The sequence below is a fragment of the Prosopis cineraria genome, unplaced genomic scaffold (genome assembly GCF_029017545.1).
Source record: "Prosopis cineraria cultivar Desert tree isolate PC_DT_omini unplaced genomic scaffold, ASM2901754v1 PC6, whole genome shotgun sequence".
NCBI lineage: Eukaryota > Viridiplantae > Streptophyta > Magnoliopsida > Fabales > Fabaceae > Prosopis > Prosopis cineraria.
Window position 1 is genome coordinate 7556588 of NW_026555337.1, and position 15070 is coordinate 7571657.

Consider the following 15070-nt stretch of genomic DNA (forward strand, 5'->3'; position numbering starts at 1 on the left):
ATGTTTCACTTAGTGGCTTAATAATTTTTGTTGTTTAATTGGATCGAGTCGGCAAGTCTAATGCGGGCATTGCCCTGGGACACTGGTTTTGAATTTTGGGTTGTCTTTCTCTGTTCAAGATCTCACACACACATATAATTTTTGTAATAATCAAATAATTGGTTCATATAAGACTGAGACACCTTTCTTTTTCATTTATCATTATTTTTCTCGATCCTGCCAAATATAGTCATTAAAAAATAGTATGAAAAATCATCTGCATTTTTTTAATATTTTTTCATCTATGTTCATTTTTAATAAACTAGTGATAGTGCACTTTTAAGTAACAAATAAATAAATAAATAATTTCTATGTTACGAATTAAACTCATAATTTTCTGAAGATTTTGATGTTACATTTTGATTAAAACAACATGAGGACATAAAATTGGTTCAAAAAAAAAATATAGACACATTAAAAACTGTTGGATATTTTGCGACTTGTCATTAATTTATTAATAAAATTTACCAAAAAGATAACTATGAAATTATAATTATAATATATAGAACAGTCATGTTTTTTGCAACAATTACATATTTACGTTATATTTTTTATAGAAAATTCATAGAATAAAAAAATACATTGTTATAGAAAGATAAGGTTTTTGCTTGCAAGGCGGAGCTGTGTGATCATATACTGATATATGTTATTTTTTAATACACATGGTTGTCTAATACAACTCATATATGTTAGACAGAATAATAATGTCTAACTAAATTAATTAATTTTTGATTTTGTAAATTAAAATGTAACGGGGACTGCGGGGAGGCGTGGAGAGTGGGGTCCAGCAATGAAGGCAAGGGTCACGTGTGGGGTGGGCCATTTGAGATGGCAAGTGAGGAGGCAGTCAAAGTCACACGTGTCAATGTCAAGAGTGGTGCTGACCACACGAGTGTTGCCACGTATGAAGTGACCCTTGAACTGGAAGCTCACCCAACTTTATATCTAACCAGGTTCAAATTATTTGAATTTTTGATGTGAGAAAGGAGTGTCAATTTGGAGTTGTGACTTGTGAGTCTAATTTCTTGATATAAAGGATAAAAAATAAATATTCCTCAACTAAGTCTTTTTCAAAAGTTCAAGCCAAAATTTTGATTAATTAAATTCAATGTAAAATTCATTTTTTACTATAATTATATACTCCCTCCATTTAAACATGTAAAGTATTTTTTAAGAAGTTGAATGTTAAAAAATATAAAGTATTTTTAGTCTTTTGAGATATAATTATTATCTTTTTTAAAAGTACCTCTATTGATAATAACTTTATATTTATTATAAGGTGTTTAATAGAGGTAAGTATGAAAAGACAGAGTTAATTTAAAAGTAGGTAACTACTTTATTGAGGGTGAGATTTGATTAAAAATATCTTATATTTTTAAATAGAGGAAGTATAATATTATATTTTGCTAAATGATCGTTGGATTTACTCTAAATTTTTAATTCATTTTTCCTTATTTTTCTCTGTTGTTCAGTATAACAATAGTTAGTATATCAAGAATATATATATATATTTTTTACCAACATGTATAAAAAATATTAACAGTCTGAAATCTAAATGATCATAAACAATAGTCTCATGCTTCACTTTTTCTAGATAACTAGAAAATGCCGCATGTGATGCACGGGATTAAGAGAAAATTCATTTATTTTTTTTCTCTTTTTTATTTATCTCTGGACATTTTGTAAATGTATATCTTTATGAGAAGTTGTGATTTAATACAGTGTGATTCTCATGTTGTATTCAATGTATGATCTGTTTTTAGCCAGTCATAACGCATTATATTTTTTTTCTTTAACAAATTTCACCGTATTTAGATTGCATTAAATATAATTACAATAATCAAATAAAAACAATGGAGTATATCTTTGTATTTTCTACTTGGGCCCTGCAGGATCCTTTTGAAAAATGAAAGCATATGCATTAAAACATGAAACTTAGATGCCTTATTATATTATAGGATGAAATAATTAGAGGAAAAAAGCAATGAAAGTTATTCATGTAATTAATAGGTCATAATGTTAAACCATGTTGTCAGTCCAAAGAAAACATAATTGATTAAGTTGTTGATTATCATTAAACATGCCTTCTCTAGGCTTTTTGACCCATCATTATATTGCCTTGTGTATTACCCAACTATATAACATCACTACTCTGTCTGCGAAATGCAGAGCAAAGTCACAATTAGTCAACTCTATAAAATAGAGTTGATAGGCATATTATGTTAATATTTCCAACAATAATTAAATTAAATATATATTTGAGCAGACATGGCCATGAATTTATAATATAACAATTAGTTTTTACTTCTACTTAGGTCAGATTCAACTACCCTAATACTACAAAGACAGTATAAAAGGAGATGAGATTTATATGAAAGGGGACAAGTAGTGACCTAATGCACAATAACTACATAAAATGTAGTGATTTATGTAAAAGTAATTTGAAATAAACCAACGTAACACATAAAATATATAAAGCTAAAAGTGAGATCAAATGCTTATCCATTGTGATTACAGATTTTTATACAACACGTACTCAAAATAACAAAAACATAAATATACACTGTATTGATTTGAAGAGCTTACATTATGTATGTTAAATTTTAGAAAAAAATATATATTACAATACATAGTTTCCCCTGCTAAACACATGGACATAATTTTTGCTTTTATGAAAGCTTGAAATCATGCTTTTAAGCAAACTCTACGCGCATAGCTTAGCAAGGGATTTTGTGGCTTTAGTTACTCATGAATCATTAGAAAAGGCCATTTATTTATTTATTTTGAAAAGGCCATTGGCAAGATTTATTACTCATGAAGATAATGCACCGTAAATTATTTTTAATAACAACTTGTTAATCTTTAAATTCATTACTTTTGTAAACATCTTATTTTATTTATGAGCTTATTGTTCATGGAAAAACAAAAAGACAACTTGAAAACTAATAAATAAAAAATATGTTAATATGATAACATAAAAATATAATATAAAAATGTTAATAATTTATCATAAAAATAACAACATAAAAATATGCTAAATTGTTAATTTTTTCCCAGAATGTTAAACTGTTAATATGAAATCACAGATAAAATATATGTTGACGTAATATTATAAAACTATAATATAAAAATTTTATTAAATGTCAATAGTTACAATCAAGCATGCTTTGATTTTTTTAAAACAAAGTTGATGAATACAAAAGAAAATAAAGAGCATTGCATCAGCCAAAGTATGATAAGTTATTTTAAGAATAACTTTTTTTTTAATCAATGGAAGTTGGGTTCATTGAAAGGAATTTGTTTCTCAAAATGTGATGGGCTAAGGATTTGAAACTTGGTAAAATGTTTAAATCTTCATGAAAATAGGTACCTATATTTAGTACCTGATCATATTTCAAATAATATTGCTTCAAATTAGGATACTGTGAGTAATAAAAAAACATGCCTTAATTTGAATTAAAAAAAAAGATACTTCAAAACCCATATAAATATAAAATATGTTAATTAGATATCATAAAAAACATGCTTAAATTTTTTTAACAAAATAAAAAAATTCTAAAAAAGTTGAGAAAAGTAATTAATTTTTTTAAAAAATAACAGGTCTCACGACACCGTTATTTTCACTGTTCAATGAACAGTGAATTTTTTATAGTTTACTTCTTAATAATAATAATAATAATAAACATGATAGCAGTACAGGTCAAAAAGAGTTTAATAGTAGCACTAAAGTTTTGAATGATTATTAATTAGAAATCTTATATGTTGTGAGTTGTTTAAATCATATTAAATCTCGATATATTTCTGAAAAAATCAGGACTTAAAAAATTCATCCAGACCATTAAATTTTTCAATCACGCGCAAGAGCGAGAAACAAGGAGTTTGTCTTCAAATAAGATAGAAACTAAATTATATAAAAGTAAACAAAATAATTTTTGTTCATGATAATATTTTTAGTTTGAAAATTATTTCATGAATATATAAATATTTCGCTTCAAAAGTCAGTTGTCTTTCATCTAATTGTTCATTGTTCTTGTTATGAATGCTATCCATCTTTATCATGGTTGGCTCAATCAATCAATATTACAAAGCATGAATCTTTTGTAGGATGTTACATTACTACTTGTGTCAACTTTTTTATAATCTTTTTTTCTTCCTTTATGCTTATTTGCTATTTTGGATTTGGGTGGTTTCACCGTGAAAATTATTCTGTTATTTATTTCAGTGAAATAAGTGAAATGTTCAAATGGCAATGAGTCTAATAATAAATGACAAAAAAAAAAGCTCAAATTTTATAAAATTGCTATGCCATCTCTTTCATTTTTCAAATTTACTCATATTCATTCTAAACCCATAACAAAATTACATGAGTCTCTTATAAATGTTATTTAAACTACATAAATTTTATTTATACTCTCGAACAGGGGCGGAATTAGCTTTAGAAGTTTTGGGGGCCAAGTTTTTTTCAAAAAAAATCATATGTGAATATATATATATATATATATATTATTAATTTAATTTTATTATATTCTTTATAATTAATTTGTTAACAATAATTTATAACTTTTAAAATATCATTCAATGATAATTATGGACTCTAAAACAGTATTTCGAAATATAAAATGTCACCATGTATCTAACATATTATTTTCAAGAAAAAATTTATACAGAATACGTGTGTGTGACAGTGAGTGTTTATATTTTCAGTTAATTTTCATATGTTATTATAAGTTGATGATCTGAAAAAAAAGGAGAGATATTCAAATTTTATAAAATTATAAACGAATATGCAACATTAACAGCATATGTTAAATATAACTAAACTAGCTGAGGAATTCTTACATGGATGTAGTGTACTATGTTATTCATATTCTATTCAATAAAATTATACTTCATTTTTGGAATAGAGTGCATGTTTAATTTTTTTATTTTTCTATCATTATCAATGATAGAATTAATTTATATTTACAATCATCTAACATGACATGTTTTTACTGGATGGAAAATAATTGATGCAGTGTTATTGTTTCATATCTATACAAGAATTTATTAGAGTAGCCTTATTAATATAAATTCCCAATTCAATAAAAAATAAGATAAAAATTTAATAATGTAATTTATAAATAAAATAAAAAATCATTCTCTTATCTTGTAAATAAAATAAGAGATAATATTACATAGTATATGTATTATATCTAGATATGTTAGGCTTCTTTTATCTTTTCATGGAGGAGGGAAGGGGTTGATATTTTTTATAGGGTTAAATATCTTAAGACCCATGAAATTATAGGATTCACATTGCATGCTCATCACCCACAAGGGTGATCCTAGCCCCTCATTTTGTTCCAAAATGATCTATGTCCTTAATTTTAAATTAATTTTTAAATATTTTAAATATTATATTTGTGAAAAATAAAAAATATAAAAACTTATTATTAAATTGTGAGTATCTAAAGTATATTTAAATACTCAATTTGTAAAAATTATAAAAAATTTAATATTAAATTGAACTGTCCAAATTATATTTGGATTGTCTAGAATATAACTGAACAGTTAATTTATAAAAGATATAAAAAATTAACATTAAATTAGATTACTCAGATTAAATCTAAACTAATAAAATTGATTATCAAAATATTTATTAAAAATTCAATTTTTTATGCATTTTTATTTTGATTAATATAAAATAAAAATTTCAATCTAGATTACCCATATCATGTCAAAAGTGATGTTTATAATAGTACTCATCATGTAATGAGCATTGAGAGCAATCCAAATTTAATATTAAAAATTTTTATAATTTTTATTTTCATAAATAAAATATTTAAAATATTAAAAAATTAATTTAAAATTAAGGATAGAGATTATTTTAAAACAAAATGAAAGCTAGGATTATCCTTGTGTGCTCATCAGCAATGCGAAATCTTGGAAACATATGAGAAGAGGGAGGAAACATGCCTACCCTCACTCTACACCTAATTCCGCCATTGCTCTCAAGCATAGAAAATTTGTACGAACAGTACCTTTTCACTTGGTGACTGGGGAGGGTTAAATTTTAGACTATAATTTCAAATTTTTTATGATATGAGTTGATTCATAAGCTCTCCGGCTCCTCTTCATTCCAATTATTTATTTTTATGCTTAAAATCAACACGGGAACAAATAAAAAACAATCTTCATGTGTTTACTTTAATTAAAAAAAATAACATAGCATTATAATCTTGTGCCAGTGCATAGATTATTAATTATCAATTAATATTAGTGTTAAATTGTAAACAGAAATAATACATGTTTTATTTTGCAAGTACTCTCACCATTTTAAATCATGAGGTACTTTTAGATAAAATCTAACATATTAATAAAACTTATATATTTTATAACATTATTTTTTTAAAATAAAAATTTTAAAAAATACTCTTCATTTAATATTTTATTAATAAAAAATATTAAAAATTATACATGAAAAGGTATAGTGAGTGAGTGATGCATTTACCCAAATACTTAAATTAAAAATATAAAGAATAAAATAAAAAACTATATTAAATGATTTATATTTTAAATTAAAATTAATTAAAAAAATGTTTATATTTTAAAGCGCAAGGAGTACATTGCGACTAGCAAAGAATTTAAAAAGAATTCTATTTATCTGAAACATCAAATCAGCTGAAAATTCTGTCTTTTCTTCTTTAGGAAAAAGAAACATCCACTTTCAGCCGATTTGAGCGAAAATGGATAAGGAAAGAATTATGATCAGATACGGCTAAGCCCCACGCAATAACTCTTCTTTCGCGGTAATTCATCTGCCAAATAAGACAACTGCTGAGAAAAACCCGTGCTCCATTGTCATATGGCCACTGTTTATTAGATGGTACATTTGTCTTCCACGCTGCCAAAAGCAGGTGATCACCCCACCAAAAGCACGAAGACCCGTATCAACTGGATCGGATCACTCGCGTGCAGCAGAAATCCGAGATGACATAACCACGTGGTTTTCTGGGCTGTGATTGGCTAGTCCTTGAGTAGGGGCCCAGACTCCCACTTTCTCCCTTTCTCCCTTTTAGCTTGAGGATGAGAAAGAGAGGAATCGTGTACCGTAGGTCAACGGTGTACCGGAGACGTGGCAAGCGGTGTTGGGGTGGTCCCCACCAATGGGGAGGGTCGATGGCCAATCCAGTAGCTTTAGTGCCGGATTCTACGCTCATAGAGAACCGTGACTGCATGGGAAGTGGGCCCCACAGACAGGGCGATCTTACACTTACGTGGAATTGTCTCCTCCTGCATCTGGATTAGTTTTTTTTTTTTCCTCATCTACAACTTGGTTTCTGTACAGTGAAAAAAATAAAAATTCGATAAATTTCATTTTAATTCTTAAAACATTTCCAAGTTGATATATTATTGGATTTGAATGTAAATTTTTTTGTAACTACTAATTATTGTTGGTAACTTGTAACTGTGGTTCTCCTTAATTAATCTCTGGTCTTATGATATAATTAGGCAGAATAATGAAAATATATATACGTTCACGCACATCATGTGTGAAAGAACAATTCCAATTCCAAGTAGGAGAAATATCATGACATAGGAGTTTTAATTTGACGCTGAAAATGGGCAAACAAAGAGTTAGGAAAAAGGTTGAATCAAGAATTAGGGGAGATGATTACACCAATTAAATATATTCAGTAAGACAAAAATGAATATTAAAAGGAACAAGCACCCAATTTTATGCTGACACTAAACCCTAACCTCCTGATTAATGCTTTCATTTCATGTCATACATATATGGATTTATCTGCCTCATTGACATCAGGCATGTATAAGAGTATCATATTATTGCAATCAACTTTTTAAATGACTTCTGACATATAAAAAATTAACTTTTCTTTTCTTTTTGTTTTTTTTAATTCGTTAAATCTAAATGCATTTGGCTTAGTTGAAATTGATTGAATCATGAATATTAATAAATTAATGCGGGTTGGCCAATATCAAGATAGTAACTTTCGTCTTAGTCTGAGTGTCGGGTTTGCCCAGTTGTACCCGAAATTCATTGGTATGTTTATGTACTTATGAATTCCCATCAAACCATGCAAATTCACAGGCATCCTAAGCTAGCATTATTATCATCAATAGTGCCATGCCTGGTAAGTTTGGGATGTCTTTTTAGTTTTTTTTCCCTTACCAATTTTTTATCGCATGATAGAATTAAATCTAACATCAAATATTGGAATGCCCTTGGGTTTTTTCAAAGAAAACTCCGGCACATTATCAACGTATTTTTATAAAATATAATTATCAAAAGATTTTGATTACACATGAGAAGAAAAAGAGAAGAGAAACAGCTTTTGTTTTTTTGTTGCTTGTTCGTTTGCAGAGCATTGGCAAACAGGGAAGGAGGGAGAGTGATATTGCCTGATTCCGCTTTATCTGCCTCGCTCCATTCCATTTAATTATTTGTTTCACTTTATTTATGAGTTATTTTTAATTTTAATATTAAATTTTTTAACTTTATTTAAAAGTTTAACCAGTTTTTAATTTACTTTTATTAAATATACATACTTTAAAAATAAAATACTTCACTTTCCAGCATTTAATAAGGACAAAAAAATAAAAATAAATGTAATAATCATTAAGAGCACTTGATAAACGTGATCAAAATAAAAATTTTCTTTACCTTATAGATATGTTCAAATGAGCACTTTATCATTCACATTCTTTCTTTATGATTATAAAAAACTTAAATGAGTTGGGTCTCAATAATTTATTAAAGAGCAAGGCATATTTTTAAGATCAAAAAATATTTACAAAAATATTTATATATTGTTTATTAATAAAATTTTTATATTAACCGATAAAATTTGATTTTATAATTTTGTGAGTTATATTTTAAATTTTTATTAATTAGGTCAACTTTTTTTGGCATTATTTTCATTCTCTCTCTGCAAATTTCCTGCCCGCTCTGATTCCTTGGTTCCTCTGTAGGTACAGTCTGCCACAACCACTAACTCTCTAGCACAAGCCTTCTTCCTCGCAAGGCTCCACCGGTGGGTTTTGTTCAAGTTTCTCGACCTGGTGGGAGAATCCGACGCACACTGCTATTTTGTTAAAAGACACAGACAGAGATTGAGACAACACGCTCTTGCTAACAAGCCTCTTTCACCTTCCTTCCTACCCTTTTTTTTTTACCTCCTTTCCCACTAAGCTGATTATAAAAATAGTATCGGACAAGTCTTAATCAATCAAGTTGCAATATTTGTTTACCAAAGAACCCTCTTTAGCAGGCAAATCTCACACCCGCTCACTGTTCATTAGCTTAGCTCGTAATATTTCTTAACTGACAACAGATGCATAACAAATATGCATTTTTTAATTCACACGTACGTATCTTCTCTTTTTCCTCTATAACTTGACATTTAACATCAATAGGTATTTTGTTTGCAATTGGGGGGAAAAAGGTTCTTGAAGTGGTACGTTTCTTTCGATTACTTTTCTTCTTCTTCTTCTTCCTTTTTCCCAATTTGACCACCTCAGGCTGAGATTAGCGGTAGATTAAAAGCATGTGTAATTGGAAACAAGTCCACGATACTTGAATAGGCAAATTCCCAGATAGAGTCAAAACTCTAATTCCAACCAAACCTTACCTAACAGCATGATTCATCATAAGAAAGAAGAAGAAGAAAGCTTGTTTGAAATTGCTTTTTACAGGAGTGGTGGTAGTGGTGGAGCTAATTAAAAATACGCCAAACGTAAAAATGGAGTCCTTCAACATAAAATTACCCTAAAAATAAAAATAAAAAGTGATTGATTAATAATTCCCTAAAAAGACCCACAACATTAATTAATTAATGAACGCAATCATCCTCAGTTATTGTTCAGGTTGATCCATTGCTTGTGTCCCGGAACCCACTTGGGACACTTTGGACTGAAATAACAACTCACGACTCTCGAATCCAAAAGCTCCACCACAGGCTTGAACTTCACACACCTCGGCGTCTTGTACTGATTTATCGAAGCTCCCAAGCTAATTGCATAATCCATAAGCTTATCGAACGTCCCCTGTTCCACGATCTTTATCTCCAACGGTCCGATCGACTTGTCCGACACCCTCCCTTGTCGGTACACGCTGTTCAGCGATTCCTCCACCGTCAGGCAGCAGTCCTCGTACACCGACGGCGGAATCGGAGTTGACCTGTTCAGGGTAAGCTCCCAGTACAGCACGTAGTGCCCCGGGATCGTCGACGTGTCGGCGTAGCTCGTGTACTCTGAAACCGCCGCGTCGAATGGCACCAGATGCGTCACCGCGTTCTTCATCGCGTTCTGCAGCTCCACCTCGTCCGTCTTGTCCGAATCTATGCTCAGCACCACGTTTTTCCGACATACGAAGTTGAATTGCGGCGCCTTGTTCTTGAACCCCGACACCCTCAGAATGTCCCCCACCCTGTACCTATACAGCCCTGCTCGCAAAACACTCATGTTTAGACATTCTAACAATGTATAAATTAATCAACCAGAAAGAGGACGGAAATCTTACCAGCGTACGTGGTGACGACGAGCTCGTATTCTTGACCGACCTTAACATCGACGAGCTCGACCAATTCTTGCTGTTCTTTGTCGTTGAGGGCGCCATTGCTGCGATTTACAGGGAGGAATTCAAAGTAACACATGTTGGGGATAAGAGTGTAAGAGACTTCGCTGGGTTTACAGAGAGGCTTGAGGTTGACTCCGAAGTAACACTCGCTGGAAGCGTACATGGTACAGACAAGAGGGAGGCCGTTGCTGTAGTAGTCCAACGTGGGAATGTACTGTGACATTGTCCCTGTAACAATAACATCCACATACTTGGTGTTAGGCCACAGACTGGTTATAATCCCCTGCCACGAGCTCTTGCTGCACTCGGACTCGATGAAGTCCGCCAAGCCCGGGTCGGGTTTGAGGATCTTCATGACACAGTCTCGCACCGATGTGTCAGTGATTTGCGAGTTCAAGGTCCCTGTGCGGATGTCATTAGCGAGAAGGGCCCAGTGTTTCTCGAGGAACCGGATGGCGCGAATGAAGCCTGAGGCGAAAACGGCCCCGACCCGAACGACGTCGTCGTGCTGGCAAAGCCCGCACAGCAACTGCGAATACATGCTCTGGTAAGAATCAGAACAGAGCACCGTCTCGTTGGGGCTCGTATAGTTGGTGTAAGGATCGTAGGGTCTGTTCTTAAAGTAAGAGCTTTTGTAGTAGCTGGTTAACACGGGACGAGCCACCAGTCCTCCTGGGGTTTTCGCTTCCGATTTTATGAATAGAAAGTACATTCCTTTCCCTTTCTCTAACCCCGGAACGAACTGGCTCATCACCGGCATCAACAAACTGTACAGCAACGACCTTCTTCCCAGCTCTTCCTCGATCGTCGGCATCAACTTCCTCTCTCCGCCGGAAGTTCCAGAACTGCAAAATCAAAGAAAAACAGAGACGCAAAAACCTTGAGGAGCAAGATTTTAATACTGTGAAAACAGGGGAATTCACAGTGAGGATTTTGAGAGGGGACCTGGTGAGGAACTCGGAGATGGGTTTGGAACAGAGGATTGGGGAGTTGTCGCCATTGGCGATACGGGTAATGTCGGGTTCGAGGTCCTCGTAGGAGATGACGGGGAGGCGCTTCTTGAAGGTGTCGCTGTCGGTGGCGCCATTGAGGCCGTATCTCTGCAAATACTCCACGTTGGCATTACGGGACAGGATTTCGGAAAGGACATTCCCCTGGACTTGGTCGGCGTTGGAGGTGACGTCCTCGATGAACTCAAGAGTCTTCTTGTTGCTCTCTTCAAGGTTGGAGCCTGTGGACTGTTTTGGAGCTTCAGGCATGGTGGGTTTCTGATTCTAACACGGAAATTGTAAGGAGAGAGAGCAAGCAAGTAATGGTCGGAGAGATGCGGGGGAGCAGGGAAGGGTATGTTTGCGTTGGGTTATTCGGCGTGTGGGAAAGAGGACGAAGAGAGAGTGGTTTATATAGAGAGGGTCACACATGTCAAGCTGGGTTTACTCGGGGGGAAAAGGACAAAGAGGTGAATAGAGATATTAATGGAGGGCACGATTGGAAATGTGCTGACATATTATATCACATTTTTAAAAAAATACATGCGTAGGTGATCATAATTTTACTTAATTTTAAATTAAATTTTTATAATTTAATTTTGATTAAGCCCTTATAGTTTAATATTTTATATATATTAACCCTTAAAAATTATAATTAATAATAAATTATTAGATTTCACAAAACAAAAAAACTCTCATAATTAAAAGAAAATTAATTTAATACTTTTAGCCAAAATTAAAATTTTTTCATTTAATACACTGTTTACATTTTTATTAATTTTTTAATGAAAATTCTATATGTATAAAAATGTTTGAAAGGCAATCTAATTAAATGAATTTTAAGTTATAAAAATTATGTAATTACTTTTAAATCATACAATCATTTAATAAAAATATAAAAATCTTTAATCATTTTAAAAATAAAAATTAAAGGATTTTAATTTTCTGGGATTAAAAAAATGAGGAATTAAAAAAATTAATTGATTAAACTATAATGAATCAATTAAAATGAAATAAATTGGGAGAACTAATTTAAAATTAGATGAGACTATAATAATTTACATATATATTTTTCTTGTTTTTTTCCTGACATTTATTTAACATGCCAAAGCATACAACTTCGATGCATTGGTGTTCAAGTCAACACCATACACACTAAAAAAAGAAATTGAAAAAAGCAGTTACAAGTTCAGTTCTTTTTAATAAGTACAAATGAGTTAGGTGCCTGGCATTGAATAAATCTAAATAATGAGGGATTTTGTTTATGTCAATTTGTAATATTAATCTTGATTGATGATTATATTGTATATGAAAGAAATGAAGGATACAAAAATAACTAAAAGAAAAAAGAAAATAAACTATGCATGTAAGTTCAATTATTATTTCTTACCTGCAAGGTTATATTCGCGTGTGGATCAATAATTTATACAATCCAATTTGGAATTGACAGGCGTCCTACTAATTTGACGATGAATAATCTATTTTTGCCTTTAAAAAGTTGAATAACGAAATTCGTAATCAATTTAACCAGCTCACCTCAGTAGGCAGGGCTTGCAATCCTAATTTCACGCTTGAAAGTTGAAAGAGAATTGATGCGTTATTATTGATGGGGATTATTTCTTCCAAACCCCCCCCCCCCAAAAAAAAAAATAGATATCCCAGATGCATTAAAGTAAAGCCAACTAATCTATTTATGTGTGCGTATATAATATTCCTCCGTTTTAATTATAAAACATTTTTAAACAAAATATCATATACCAATAAAACTCATTAAATATATTTTACAATTTTTTTAAATAAAAATATAAATTTTAAAAAATACACTTCATTTAATACTTCGTTAATAAAAAAATATTGAATAAAGAAAATATATGAAAAGGATAATATTAAAAAAATATTATTAATAAAATTTTATTTCTATCAAAGCACCTTATATTTTGAGATGTTGAACTTTTTTTAAAAGTATTTTATAATTTAAGATGAAGGAAATATAAAATTTATATATAATTACAATATTTATAGTAAGTCATAAACATTTTTTCTTAATTTATACTTCGCGTGAAAAATTTGAGCATAATCTTCATGCTTTTTCAATAATAATAATAATAATCTACTCATCACGAGTCATATTTGTAGTCAAATCAACCAAGTATTTGTAAAATATTTTGGTTGACAAGAATATCATAAAAATAACTTCAAATACTCCCTCTCTTTAAAAATATAAAATATTTTTAATTGAATTTTATTTTTAATAAAATAGTTATCTACTTTTAAATTAACCTTATTTTTTTATATTTATCTCTATTAAATATCTATAATAAATATAAAGTCACTATCAATAAGAATATTTTAAAAAAAGGCAGTAATTATACTTTAAAAAATTAAAAATATCATATACTTTTAAATATTTAACTCTTGAGAAAATATTTTATATTTTTAAATGGAGGGAGTATTTTTTTTTTCGTGAGGTGAAACTCATTCTTAATATTACCTTCATACATTATCGTCGGGGTCAAAAAAATATCTATGCATTTTTGTTAAAAATGTTTTTCCTGAAAAAAGGCAACAAAATATCTTAAAACGTGGAAGACGGAAGACGGAAGATGGAATTGTTGTTTGTGTCAGGGTGAGTGGAGGAAATTGGCAGAAGGGGTGCTTGTCGTACAAGAAAAACGGCGAAACTAATTGGATGTGAAGCCGTTGTGAAGGCAATAAAATAATTAACCGGCAAAATCCGGTAAACACGGTGTTAATCTTAAAGCACACGCTTGCCCTCGCGCGCTTTGGTGGCTGATGTTCCACAAAATACCGGCACACGCTTACTTAATTCGTCGCTTACTTGCGTTTACCGGTAACAGAGCAAATAACGGCGTCCCGCTACATTCCCAGTCAACAGCCCGTTTCACGAGCCCAGAGATTGTGCGGGCGAGTTGTGTGCAGTAGACTTTTTCTGCTTTTCCTTTACCAAAATGTATTTCTCTTTATATATTCATTTTTCCTTTGTGTTAAAAAAAACAAGTTCAGTCCTAAATATAAAGATAAAATTTGAATAATTAATATTATTTTTTAATTTTATTTATTGTTTATTTATTCTTATTTGAATTTCTAAATAACAATTTAATATTATCATCGATTACAAAGAAATGTAAAATTACAAAGTTACAATTATTTTTACAATTTCAATGTTGTAATTATTATTTTTAAACTAAACTAGAATACTTATAAAATATGAAATGAAATATAAAATATAAATATTTAATATTTATGAATAAAATTATTTCTATAAATTAATTTTTTTATTTCTAATAAATATTGTTATCGTTATTGATGATTTTAAAATTCAAAAATATCAAAACCTTGAAAACTAATTAAAATGTTTCCCAATGTTAAAAATAAATTGATATTAATATTAACTTATAATTATTATTTATTTTTCTTGTATTAAAAAAATAATTATTAACAT

General features: G+C 30.4%; 1 protein-coding gene across 1 annotated transcript; it reads right to left on the reverse strand.

The window, feature by feature from the left end:
* Positions 1-9692: 9692 nt before the first annotated feature.
* LOC129312602 (indole-3-acetic acid-amido synthetase GH3.6-like) lies at positions 9693-11978 on the reverse strand. The gene is made up of 3 exons (XM_054955267.1): positions 11564-11978; positions 10562-11463; positions 9693-10484 (listed from the first exon to the last, which is right to left on the reverse strand). The coding sequence occupies exons 1-3, from the start codon at positions 11875-11877 to the stop codon at positions 9892-9894; spliced, it is 1809 nt and encodes a 602-aa protein (XP_054811242.1). The 5' UTR covers positions 11878-11978; the 3' UTR covers positions 9693-9891.
* Between the last annotated feature and the right edge of the window lie 3092 nt (positions 11979-15070).

Bases quoted from the DNA above. Each gene is read 5' to 3' on its own strand.
- LOC129312602 (XM_054955267.1), bottom strand. From the start codon at position 11,877: ATGCCTGAAGCTCCAAAACAGTCCACAGGCTCCAACCTTGAAGAGAGC. The intron at 11,464-11,563 runs GTCCCCTCTCAA...TTGATTTTGCAG, and splicing joins ATCTCCGAGTTCCTCACCAG to TTCTGGAACTTCCGGCGGAG. The intron at 10,485-10,561 runs GTAAGATTTCCG...TTTTGCGAGCAG, and splicing joins CGTCGTCACCACGTACGCTG to GGCTGTATAGGTACAGGGTG.